General features: G+C 37.5%; 1 protein-coding gene across 1 annotated transcript in view; it reads right to left on the reverse strand.

Moving 5' to 3' along the window:
• The window catches only part of cyth1a (cytohesin 1a), a 113,456-nt gene extending 100,089 nt beyond the window's left edge, over positions 1-13,367 (reverse strand). Inside the window, exon 1 of the mRNA XM_068215811.2 lies at positions 13,255-13,367. Within this exon, the coding sequence (XP_068071912.1) occupies positions 13,255-13,273 (19 nt within the window). The 5' untranslated portion in view covers positions 13,274-13,367. The remainder of the gene's footprint in view (positions 1-13,254) is intronic.
• Positions 13,368-14,293: the final 926 nt, after the last annotated feature.

Here is a 14,293-nt window from a genome sequence, read left to right on the forward strand (position 1 = left end):
AACGCAACGCATTCATCAATCACTTACTCGTATGTCACCTATGGAATGATGCAGGTTGCACCCACAAAGTGCTGCCCCCAAATGTTGCGCTGGTCAAATATAGGTTGAAAAAAATAAATAAAAAAGACAAGTTGGACATGAAATTTAAGATCCCACATGAAATTTAAGACCTCCTTATGGAAAATTACAGAATTCAAGACATTTTCAGACCTTAAAAATCTAAAATTTTATTTAAGACATTTCAAGACTTTTTAAGGACCCGCGGGGACCCTGTATACAAAAATGAATGTAATTCAATAAATAACCACCGGGTGTCGCTATGACATGCCTTCAATTAGGCAGCAGTTCCTGTTGTGAAGTTAAACAAACCGAACAAACTGAAGGAAACATAATTGATAATCACGTTTTGGCGATATGCTTAAAAAACGTGTTGGATTAGTTGGCGGTTCATTCCGCTGTGGCAACCCCGGATTAATTTTAGTATGTAAAATTTGGCCCGGGACAATGTTTTTTTTTTTTTTTTCATCTGGCCCTCGGCCCAAAAAGTTTGGAAACCCCTGGTCTAGATAATATCTGTGTATACTCTCCATTTGACTCGTGTACAATAATTTTCCTCTAAATACGATAATATTTGAGGTTCTGGTACGATACTTTGACATTTCCAATCTGGCAACACTGAGCGGAAGTGACAAACTACATATTTATATTTATATTGAATTTTGACACTGTTATGGGGCAAACTAGCTTATAGATATCCTAAATATGAATAATACTGTACTAACATCTAAGGGTGCTTCACATCTGTAGTTCTCTTTATTTGGTCCGGACCAAGGGCAATAAATGATACATTGTTGTATTTTCTGCCGTCTTTGGGCCGTTTTCACACCACACAGCTGGCTTTGGTCTGAACCAGTTGAAACGAACCAAAAAGCAGTCATCTGACAAAACCCACATCTCTCATTGGCCAGATGTTGTTGATCATACTTCCTAAACTGCTTATTGATTGGTCAGAATTCACGTGCAGGAAAATGCCAATAAACTCCCGCAAGTAAACAAACCGGCAGACACAAAATGTAATTTTTACTATGGCGGGACGACGATCTATAATATCTATAATATAATGACAATATCCCTGCTTTAGACAAACTATACATTTTGAGAATGAAGCGCGGCCGCGGCTGAAAAACAGTGTTTCAAGAGTTCCCACTTAGATATGCTTGGCACTTATAGCAGGTTTGGCATGCTGTCCCGGGAGAGAACCCTGAGCTCGGAGATATTTGAGCCCAGGGCTCTCGCCCGGTCTAGAAGCAAATCAGGAGAACCGAGATCAGGTAGGTCTCGATTGCTCCCCCTTTAAAAGGGGAGAAAAAGGAGGAGATGGGGTGGAAGGGGGGATTCTTCCAAAACGAAGATAAGGAGATAAGTGATCCATTTATATTAAGCTAGGATCATTCTGATTGGATTATTACTGATTACGGATGAGTGGCCAGCGGTGCACAATCATATCACGTGCTCCTCTCGAAATTAGTTTATGAAACTTCACTTAATGCATCGCTCGTCACTTCAGGAGGAGACGTGAATTAATTTAGCTAAACTGCGACATGGTCATCTTGCGGAAATATTACCAACGATCCATCAGGTAATGTTTTCCCCTCTCTCTCTGTTGGTAAAGCGCTGTCAACAAATATTTTTTCCTCAATATCCCATAATGCACAGCGCATCGGCCTACGGCAGCTGGATTAGTCCAAAAGTTGCAGTTCCTTTTGCGGTTGGACCTGTTTTAGTACGAATCATATTCTCACCACAAACGAACCGCTCCAGGGTTAGTTTGAAAGCGTACCGAGACCACCTCTTCAAGCAGGTCTCGGTACGCTTAGTTGGTCCGCTTTTGGTGCGCACTCGAGTACGATTGCTGCATTTAAACCTGCCCAAACGAACCGCACCAAAAGGGAAACGAACTTTAGTGCGATTCAATCGAACTAAATAAGGCAGGTGTGAAAGCACCCTAAAAAACTTTAATTTCATGGGACTTTTAAGTGACATCAAAGATGACTAAAAACAATAACATGATTTTTCATTTTATATATATGCAGATAGTATGAGGCTAGTGTTTGCTTGCAGTTTCAGTTGGTTATGTTACACGTCTGACAGGATTCAACTATAAATAAAAGCAGTTCACAATGTTTCTGTGGAGTCCTTCTCTCTGTGTTTGTGAGTTTTCGGGTGTCGTGTTGAACTGCAGTGCTGTCCGCGTGGGAGGAAAGAGAGCTCTCGGGTGGCCAGAGCTTCACACTTTCAGCCCACAACAGTTCAGACACAAAACCGGCTCATACTCGCTCACTCGTGCTGGATTACATGGTACATCTCAAATCAGAACTGAACCTGGAGCTCCAACATCTTCCAGCAGGTCCTGCTCTCGGAGGTGCATGTGCGTTCAAGAAAACAAGTGGTCTCAGATTGTGACCACTAGTACTGAGTTACATTCATTCATTTATTTATTTTCCTTCAGCTTAGTCCCTTATTTCTCAAAGGGTCGCCACAGTGGAATGAACCACCAACTTATCCAGCATATGTTTTACGCAGTGGATGCCCTTCCAGCTGCAACCTAGTACTGGGAAACACTCACACACTCACATTCACATTCATTCAGTATGGTCAATTTAGCAACCCATTTAGCTACCCAATTCCCCTATAGTGTATGTCTTTGGACTGTGGGAGAGCACCAGGAGGAAACCCACACCAACATGGGGAGAACATGCAAACTCCACACAGAAATACCAACTGGCCAAACCACTGACCTTCTTGCTTTGAGGTGACAGTGCTAACCGTGCCACCCTACTGAGTTAAGGTTGGTTTATACTTGTCCCATGGTGTCCCACGGCGCATGCCTTGAATGTAGTCGTTAATTTATACTTATGCATGCTGTTTGTGTTGCTCTGCAATGACTCTTCTGAAACACTAGCTGGCAGTAGGTTATAACATGTCTGCCGTGTCGCCCAATCAAGAAAAAGGAGATAGGACTAGGGGTGGGAGGGAGATTCTGAGGTAGGAAATTCTGGTTATTATAATTGAGTTGGGAATCTTTTGATTGGTGAATCATGTGTTAGCTAATGCGCGACCAGCCAGGGGCAGACTGGGACTAAAAATCAGCCCTGGCACTGTAGCCACACCAGCCCACGTTACCACACCGACACAGCCCCATGCACGGACACGCATATCCACTACTTATATTGGTGTACAGATGGTGAAATAATATAAGCAGTACCATATGTGATAGATATTTAAACATTTAATGCATGTGACTGGAACAAAAACAACCTATTTATAACAAATGTATCTATGCAATCATTTTATTCATTCATTATCTTTCGGCTTAGTCCCTTTATTAATCAGGGATCGCCACAGTGGAAAAACCGCCAACTTACCCAGCATATACAGGGCTCGAAATTAACTTTTTTACTTGGTAGCACAGGTGCTCCCAACTTCAAATATTTGGGGGCACCAAAATAAATTTAGGAGCACCAGAAAAAATTTAGGAGCACCCACCAAAAATGAATGAGCACTGCTGCAAATTGCTTTTTAAGGGATTTATTGTATTTTAAAACAACATCAATAGGACTGACAAAAACCAGAAACAACTATCTAACTAATGCTGCGAAGACTTTGATATTTGTGTGCAATAATTCCAAAATGAATGTCTAATAATTAGGCCATAGAATATTAGTGATGATGAAAATGACAATAATAGTAACAATGAATTACATTTCTCATTATGATACTGCCTTGAATGTGCATGAATGTAGGTTATCTGCTATAAAAAGTCTGTTACTTTATGAAAAATAATTGTATAGTTTGCATCAAACAAAAATTAAGCATAGCAGTAAGAAATATTTATTTTGTACTGCTGTTTATATATGCATGTCAATTTAATAAATAATATTTCTGCTACAAAACAAACAAAAGATTATAATAAATCATTCAATTCAATGATGAAAGCTGCAAAGCAGTCATCAGTAAATAAATATAAAAAAAAAATAATATACACCTCAAAAAAAGAAAAGACAAAAGAAAGTAAGTATAGTCTCACTTCTATCACTCTTCAAAAGTTTTGGTTCAGTTTGTGTCAATTTAAAGGTTCAGTCTGAGATGATCTTCATTTTTCTGTGTTTGTGGAAAAGCTGGCGAGTCAGCCGACCCAATTTATGAGCAGGCAGAGCAGGATTCTTGCGCTGACCACCGGCCCAATACCGCTCTTTGTTATGAGCCGCAGTTTCAGTGTAAACTTAGTAAAGGCGAGCTTCTTTGGCGATGATATGTACAGTATTAGATTTGACTTTTAGCGGACATTTGCGCTGAACACGCAGTGAATGCGACGCATCGAGATTCGGGCGCCTTCTCCAAGAAGCGCGTACTCGATTGATCTCAGCTGGGGGATCATTATTCACCATGTGACGTGTCATGATCGCTCTCATCTGCGCCTCAACTTTAGGTGGGGTTTGCAAACCTGTGTGCTTTAAGTTTTTAACTCTTCAGCCGTTTGCATTTCCCCGCGGTCATAAAAGCTCCTACCCTGTCATCTGACAGCGGAATACCTTAAGTGATTGACAGATAATATGAACCAATATAGCGGCAGGGAAGAGCGATTCAGCACGTTTTTACAAAAAATCAAAACAGGTCGCTCTACAACCATTATCTGCAGTCGCACTAATGCGCCCGAATATATTATGAGGTCGCATAGATTAATTTTCGGGCGCATATGCGACCAAAATGGTTGCAATTTCGAGCCCTGACGCAGCAGATGCCCTCCAAGCTGCAACTCACTGTGAAACCCCTATACACACAAATTCACATACATGCACTACGGACAATTAGGCCTACCCAATTCACCTAGAGCACATGTGAGGGAAACCAGGAGGAAACCCACACGAACATGCAAACTCCAAACAGAAACTTCAACTAACCCAGCCGAGGCTCGAAATAGCGACCTTCTTGCGCCCCTGCGCTGCCCCCTTTCGAGACTATTTCAGTTAAATTTATGCATTTGGCAGCATTTGATTTTACAGACTTTTTTTTTTGCTTTCTGTGAGCTTCTCGGCACCGCCTTTCCTTTTTTATAGTCCATTTCTGACAATCAGCTTGTGTTGCATTTACTGTTTGTTTGACATTCTTGCCAGATTTTGATTACGTCTGCATAACCTCTAATTGGGTCGGCCCATCTTAAACCAGTCGGTCATTGCCGATTGGGCCAATGCTTAACATTTATTATTATTATTACTACTATAATCATCATCATCATCATCATAATACTCACATCTTGCAAGAGATAAAAGCTGCCTGCATGTAAAAACTATACATATAAAAAAATAAATAAAAAAAAATAGCTGACCGACCCACATTTAAAAAACGGTCCGGCCCTTCTGGCAATTGCCAGAATTGCCAGATGGCCAGTCCGCCCCTGCGACCAGCTGTGGACAATCATAAGCACATGCTCCTCGAAAAGTTAGTTTAGGTGTCCTCTCAAACATTTACTGCATCGCGCATTTATTTTGGTCTTGTAAATGTGCCTAAATTCATTATATGTCCTAATGGCTGTGTAAGCCACAGCCATGTCACCCTGCAGCCCAAGACTGGTTACTCACTGAAGCTAAGCAGGGCTGAGCCTGGTCAGTACCTGGATGGGAGACCACTAGGGAACACTAGGTTGCTGTTGGAAGTGGTGTAAGTGAGGCCAGCAGGGGGCGCCCAACCTGTGGTCTGTGTGAGTCCTAATGCCCCAGTAAAAGTGAAGGGGACACTATACTGTCAGTGTGCGCCGTCTTTCGGATGAGACGTTAAACCGAGGTCCTGAATCTCTGTGGTCATTAAAAATCCCATGGCACTTCTCGTGAAAGAGCAGGGGTGTAACCCCGGTGTCCTGGCCAAAGTCCCTCTATCGGCTCTTGCGATCATGGCCTCCCAATCATCCCCGTCCACCAAATTGGCTCGATCACTGTCTCTCCACTCCACCAATAGCTGGTGTGTGGTGAGTGCACTGGCGCCGTTGTCCTGTGGCTGCCGTCGCATCATCCAAGTGGATGCTGCACACTGGTGGTGGTGTGGAGAGACCCCCCCTCATGATTGTAAAGCGCTTTGGGTGTATGACCATACACAATAAATGCGCTATATAAATACACATTACATTTACATAATATTGAGTCTCTTATGAGAACAGAATCAAACTGACTTTATCCATTCATTTTTTTAGGCTTACTGTTCTTCTGCTTGAGGTCCTCTCGGTTTACTAAGATCAACTGCAATTAAGCCTGTGATTTCCTCTAAGAGGCCACAGTAAAATCATCCTGTAACAGCACACTTTTCTATTCTGGGATGTGTTCAGCTCTCAGCGAAATGAACGATGAATAATTGAGAAGAGTCTTTCCATCAGAGTGAACATCATAAAACTGCACACAAGCTCCTGAAGCAGAGCGTTTGAAGCTGCTCCATTTTAACATCATCAAATCGTACACAATCCTGAAAAGTATGTGCTTCTAATCATTTGAGAGTGTAGTTGCACTGTAAGTTTTATGGTGAGAATTTGATGGAACAAGGTTAATAAAATTCACATTTTATAGGAGAAACCTGATGTCAGAAGTTTTGTACTTGCTGTCTTGGTTCTGTTTAAGGCCTTGTTCACACAAACATGGGTATTTTAAACTACGCAGTTTATTTCTTTTAGTTTGGTTGGAATAAAAGCAGTTTTTAATAAAAATAATAATAATAATAATAAATAAATAATAAAAATTAAAATTAAGCCAAATATTTTTAGACCCCTTTAGATATTTTTGATTGTCTACAGAACAAAACGATAACTTGCTGAATGTCTTGCCTAGTTAACAGCAGGGCTGCACAATTAATCGAAAAAAGATCACGATCACGATCTCGACCCTACACATGATCTTAATTCAGCTTTTCTACGATTCAGCCTATTATATTTTCAAGGTCAGGAGAGAAGCAAGGCAGTCACACAAGTCTTCACAGCAACATTAGTTATGTTTCCATCCACCTATTTTGCAAATGCGCATAAAAAAAACAGTTGATGGAAATGCCATGATGCGCATAAATTTTGAAAATGCGCATAAAAACTTATGCGCCTAACTGAGTAGGATAAACTTTTTATTCGATAAGAAAAGATGCGCAAAAACTGCCATGGAAACACTTTTACCGCACAAACTCCAGCATGCGCATTAAAAAAAGGTCATGTGATTTTGTTGAAAGAGATCATGTGATGCTTAAAATGTGTGTGAATGGATAAAACGTCAGGTTGAGCACATTATAAAACATCTGAAATGTTGTTTTGGTCTTTATAAAACGCCTTACCATTTCAGTATTAATGTTATTATATTATTAATGACCTCCGGAATCAAGAGCGCCTGTGCTCCGCGTCAGACACCTTCAAACGCCACTGCGCGCTCACTGCTTGTCAGGATTGTCTTCTGAGGCGCATTCATTTAGAAAAGATTGATGCAGCTTCTCTTTCTGCAGCAAATGCAGTTTTTACTGTTGATATTTGGCGCCAGTTAATCAGGAAGTGACGATTTTGTTCGCTTTGACTCGTTGGATGGAAACGGTGCTTCATTTGCACAACTCTTATGCGATAATCGTGTTTTGCGCATAAAGTTTATTCGCATTTTTGGATGGAAACATAGCTAGTGACACCTTCAAATGGCGTCAAAAGTGTCACATACTGTATTCATAAGGTATAATTTACCCAGAAATGTCGTTTCGGACTAAATGTAATGATGTATTTATGGCCGCGAAATCACACGTGAGCTGACCGCGAGGTGTTTGTACTGAGAGCACGCCCGTGCACGCATAACGCCTACTTAAGTGAACACAACCTGCATAGGCTGTAAATAACAGGTAATGAAGTTGTAAATAACGTTCAGTTTGTTACACAGAGCGATCGGTCGTTTTGATTTGCATGTTTGTGCTTTTTCTCACAGTGAAAGCAGCCATAAGCCACAATTGGAAGTAAAAGATAAACCTATGCACACATCATTTTAATAAACATATCGCATTTTAGAGTTATGATTACGATAAGCATTTGATAAAAAAACAGTTTTTTTAACAGAAAACTGTTAAACAGAGCATCTACTGCGTGAGAATGAGAGATAATGGATCTCCTTTCACTTTCGCTCTTGGATAGGGAAACCTTTACGCACAGACATCAATTAGTCTATAAATTATTAATTGCGTTTGTTAAGCGCAAATATTCGTTTCAAAACTATTTCTAAATTCAGTTCTAATTTCCAGCAAACGAATAAATGAACAATAATAACAAAATGTGCTCAAAAACCTGAGTTATATCCTAAAACACATGCTGTGCCCCATCTGGTCTAAAACCTGACAGGTGGGCAAATCTAAGCTAGTTTTTAATAAAACAAATATAAATATGGATATAAAAAATAATACTGCTAATAATAATAACATTATACAAAAGCAAATTGTTATGAATGAACTGAAAAAGCCTCCCGAGATGAAGAAGACATAAGCAGTGGTTTTTCATATTTATATAGGCTAGAAAATAATATGTTTTGTAATATTTTAATCCTTTATATTTATATTCTATATCTATTCTTATTATATCCTATATATATCCAGAACGCCTATGGGCGCACATATGAGCGCTAATGCATTTGCTATTTAAACAGCGTAAATCGTCACCTTAGAATAATAAGGTTCTATCTGCGTTCTGAAGGATTTTGAGATATTGAGCTTCAAAGTTTTGCATTCCATATAGCAAACAATATGTGTGTAACAGTTCTGTTTCATACATTAACATGACAGAGACCCTACGGGTACTCTAAATGTAAATTATCAAAGTTCTCTTACAGTTGCAAATTGGAGTAAAAGAAACACGGTAAATGCAGAGAGAACCTTCTCATTCTGAAAAGTTATTTGCCCCTTGGAATTATAAGGTTCTATATGGCAAATTATTTATTGAAGCATTACTTTTCAAGTAATACAATCAAAAAATAAATAATTTGGTGTTGTAACAATTTGTTGATGCTTGAGAAAGTTACATTTGTGCTTTCTATAACATTTATTTAATGCTTTAGGATGAATATTTTTACTTGTTCAAATTTAACATACAGTACAAGGCTGTGCTAAACATTTTATCCAGTGCAGATGTCAATTTTAGGTAATTAACATGGTCACAGTTATTAAACTTTATGCTTTATGTGAATTATATTTATTAAAATCTATGCTATATTTATTGATTTATATGCTCCATAAAAATGATATGCCCTTCAAGGCTTAATGTTAAATTTAAAGACGTTAAAAGAAAACAGACAATGAGCAAATGAGTTTAATAAACACTGAGAGTGTTTCACTGACTATATATACACAAATAAAAATATTTCACATTTGATATATAATTTTTTTAATATTCGTTTTCAACGGTGTAAAATTTAACATTTAATCTCAATGTCAAAAAATGCTTCTAAATCATCACATTTACACACATCTCAATTTGTGTGCTGTGGCGTTATTAAGCCGACTCTGATTTTTGTGTGATTTTTGTGTTTCTTTCTGGTCATTCCTGCTGTCAATGGAGCAGTCCGGCAAAATGACAAAGAAAGCTGATCCTGATTGGTCCTCGTGCATGCATTAAAATGCTGATTGGCTCACAGAAAGTACCTTATAGAGCTAAGCTAGAGTTTTTGTTTTTTTAAATAAAAAGTTTTAAAAAAAACCTCCCATAATGTAAATAGGGTATATGCCGAGCTAGTGCTGTTCCCATGCTGATACACTTCCGGTGACCTGTTATTGTGAACTTTTTTCCATTTTATACGGTTCCTTATACAGCATCGATGTTGTAATGTCATTAAAATACATTCAGTTAAATAAACTTTAGTATTTATTTAGCTGTTCAAGTGTAAAACGAGACAAAAAGCAGTTTACTCGCACACGACTTTCAGAATCGGCAGGCTAGCGCAGAAGCTCCATTGAATATACTGGGGTAAAATAAATGCTCATATTATAAAGACATGGCGGGGGGGGGGTTAATTTAATGCAGTGTTTCTTGTACAATCTGAGACCCACTTTAAATTGGATATCACTCAGCTAATGGAGATCGCTGATTTTTAAAGAAAACAGCCCTCAAACGCGCCGGATTTTGCATTGGAATTCAATTCGCCTGAAGCGCTTAACCCAGGTTAATGGCAACTTAAAAGTCCTATTAGCATGCTTCGGCATATACCCCATAAGCTGTCATTTAATACGAATATGTCAATAACTCAATTTTGACAAAAATGTCAGACAGAACTATATAATTCTAGGGTGACGAAATGTTTAACAGTGTCAATATAACAACCCTAGCCTATATATAATGTTGAATATAATGCAAGAAGGAGTCTGATAATGACAAAATTTTAATTTTGAATGTCTTAAACATGTCTAAAACATAATAATTCAACTTTATAATTATGAAGAGTTGTATTCTGATATAACTTTACTGTGAATTAACAAACAGGGCATATTAAAAGACTGTTCAAGTCCACCATAATGACTATACAAAATTTAGCATTTTAAGCAACAGTAGACCTACACATAGCCCTATTATTATTGTTGTTGTTTTACCATATGTTTGAGAATTAACAATGGTCCCACTTTATATTAAGTGGCCTTAACTAATATGTACTTACATAGGAATTAATAGTTTGTTACAATGTACTTATTGTGTAAATACATGTATTTACTGCGTAATTATGCTTGATTAAATACATGTATGTAATTACATTTGTAATTAACTTTTGTAATTACATTTGTAAATACACTGTTGACCATACCTTACACCTTAACCTACCCTTAAACCTACCCATGCCACCAAACCTGTCCATAACCCAACCTCTATTCCAACTCAAAAGCACCACAAGTGTTCTCAAATACATTATAAACACAGTAAGTACATTGTATTTATTTTTTGATGTAAGTACATAGTAGTTAAGGACACTTAATATAAAGTGGGACCTTAACAATAATAGGCTTATCAAATTAACCTTTATTTTACATTTACAGAATCGTGAGAAAATCGCGATCTTGATTTTAAGCAAAAAAAAATTGTGATTCACATTTTTGCCATAATCGTGCAGGCCTAGTTAACAGAATAACTTTTAAAATTATACTTTAACCTGAATATTATATCTTACAAAATAATGTGTAATGGCAAATATGATATTTAAACTATAGTTATAAAATGTGTAAAAAAAAATCTTCTCTCTGTTAAGCAACACGTAGGAAATATTATTATTCATTCGTTCATTTTCTTTTCGGCTTGGTCCCTTTATTAATCCGGGGTTGCCACAGCGGAATGAACTGCCAACTAATCCAGCATTTGTTTTTACGCAGCGAACTGAATTTTAATAGTAATGTAGAGGCTGTTCATAAGAAGGCAAGTCAGCGCCTCAGTCTCCTCCGCAAGTTGATAAGTTTTATTGTTAGTACACAGACTTTAAACATGCCATATAGATCACTGAAAGTGTTTTCACATATAATATTGTCTCATGGTTTGGTAACACAACACTTAAACAGAAGAAGAAATTATCAATTAGGCAAATACCATAACTGGTCACAAGCAACATTCACTGCAGATTCAATTTGACTCCTTTATGGAAGAAAAAAAAACAGCAATTGCAATTTTTTTTTTTAAAGATAATACACATCCCCTACACTCAGCTTTTGAAGTGTTACCATCAGGACGCAGGTTTAGAATTCGCAAAGCCCGAAGAAATGCTTATAAAAAGTCATTTATCCCAATCGGAGTAGTTATCTTTAATCGGATCACTGTTTGAAGTGAATGGGGTGGTTGTCAAGAATGATGTGCAGTAATATATGGTGTTAATTTTAAGTTTTTAACATTTGTTGTTGTCATGAATTTAGGTAAAGTTGGTTTTATATTCAGACATTCAGGCTATCTCCTTAATAGGCTAATATAATTTCAGGAAAGTATATTTTGCAAATTCTGAATAGTGAAACCATATTAGCAACCCATGACTCTCAATGTACAACATTGATCACAGTCAAATAAATAGTGCTAATGTATTTTCAAGTCGTACTTGCATGCTAATTTAGACCAGGCATTTAAAATAGAGTGGTAAACAATATGTGCAGTAGTATGGTGTTAATTTCAGGTTTTTAACATTTGTTGTTGTCATGAATTTAGGTAAAGTTGGTTTTATATTCAGACATTCAGGCTATTTCCTTAATAGGCTAATATAATTTCGGGAAAGCATTTTTTTTGTGTGCAAATTCTGAATAGTGAAACCATATTAACAACCCATGACTATCCATGTACAACATTGATCACAGTCAAGAAAATAACATTAGCACTGTTTTTTAAGTCGTACTTACGTGCTAATTCAGACCAAGCATTTAAAGTAGAGTGGTAAACAATATGTGCAGTAGTATGGTGTTAATTTCAGGTTTTTAACATTTGTTGTTGTCATGAATTTAGGTAAAGTTGGTTTTATATTCAGACATTCAGGCTTTCTCCTTAATAGGCTAATATAATTTCGGGAAAGTATATTTTGCAAATTCTGAATAGTGAAACCATATTAGCAACCCATGACTCTCAATGTACAACATTGATCACAGTCAAATAAATAGTGCTAATGTATTTTCAAGTCATTCTTACATGCTAATTCAGACCAGGCATTTAAAGTAGAGTGGTAAACAATATAGGGACCATTAAACGAACAAAGGTGCGAATACAAAACCAAATTTACCTCAATTGTTGTTATGGTGTGATTGTTGTATGTATACTATTATTGTGTTTAATCCAGTGTTAAAGAAAAAAAAATTCTGTGCCAAGCAGAACAGCCAATAAAGTTTAAACTAAACTAAATTAAACTAAACAAAACGGCTAATAATTCTTAATATAATAAAAACGGCCAACTTCACCTGAATATAAATGTGCTACATGACTCTTATCAACATATTGAGTAAAATTTCGAATCAAATCAGTTTGACCAACAGACTTACAATGATAAACTTAAGATTCACTTCAATATAAATACAGTATTACTGTCCTTGTCGCTTTCTAATAGCCTCACAAGGACCTGTTTGAGACATGCTCAAAACTTAAAAGCAGTCAAAGGTGCGTATCAGGTGGAATACAGCAGACAGCATTGCGAAAGAGCTGAAGGCGTTTTCTACATCACAGCCTTGCGCGTGCACGGGCGGATGAAGCAGATACTGAAGCGCGCGGCCTACCGTGTCTTTCCTCGTCCATCTCTTGCTGAATGAGGAGCGTCTCCGAGAGGCTGTGCTGTCAAGCGAGAGCTCGAGGGTCCCGCTGCTCCTCTGTCCGGCACATGCAGTCTGTGCGAAGAAGAGCCCCAGACGCGCCCCTCTCGCCGTCGCCGTGCGCGTGTCCGCCGCAGACTCAGACCTGCTTAAAGAGACAGCTCACCCCAAAACTGATAACAACCCTCAGGGCATCAGTGTTGTGGTACTTCCAGCCAAAATTACTTGTAGGCCTACACGCAAAGCTACATGAATAGGGTGAACTGCCCTAAAGATTTTTTTTTTTTATTTCTTCTGTGACATATTGCGATGTGTAGCGCCAGAGCGGATTTAACCAATATCGAGGTCGGCGGCCGCTTAAAGCAGGGGTCACCAATCTTGGTCCAGGAGGGCCGGTGTCCCTGCAGGGTTTAGCTCCAACTTGCCTCAACACACCTGCCTGGATGTTTCAAGTATACCTAGTAAGACCTTGATTAGCTTGTTCAGGTGTGTTTGATTAGGGTTGGAGCTAAAATCTGCAGGACACCAGCCCTCCAGGAACAAGCTTGGTGACCCCTGGAAATGTGGGGCGCCCCAATAAATATCTAAAAGTATAAATTATACCTATAAACTATATATAGCATCGTTTCCTATCATATTTTGCATGGTGAGAGTTTGACAAATACAATTTTAACGTACTTAAATAGTATTAGTGTACAATCAAATAATAATAATGTAATGTTATGTTATAATAATACAAAATAAAATATCCATCATGGAGCAGTCCTGCAGTCAAATTTATAAAAAAAAAGATAAAATAAAAAATGTATATATATATATATATATATATATATATATATTATTTTTATTATATATATATAATTTTTATTATATATATATATATATATATATATATATATATATATATATATATATATATATATATTTATTATTATTATTATATATATATTTAATTTATTTTTTATTTTTTAGTTAAGTCCATTTTAAGAAAACTAAACATTTAAAA

This window comes from Danio rerio, chromosome 3 (genome assembly GCF_049306965.1).
Source record: "Danio rerio strain Tuebingen ecotype United States chromosome 3, GRCz12tu, whole genome shotgun sequence".
Classification (NCBI taxonomy): domain Eukaryota; kingdom Metazoa; phylum Chordata; class Actinopteri; order Cypriniformes; family Danionidae; genus Danio; species Danio rerio.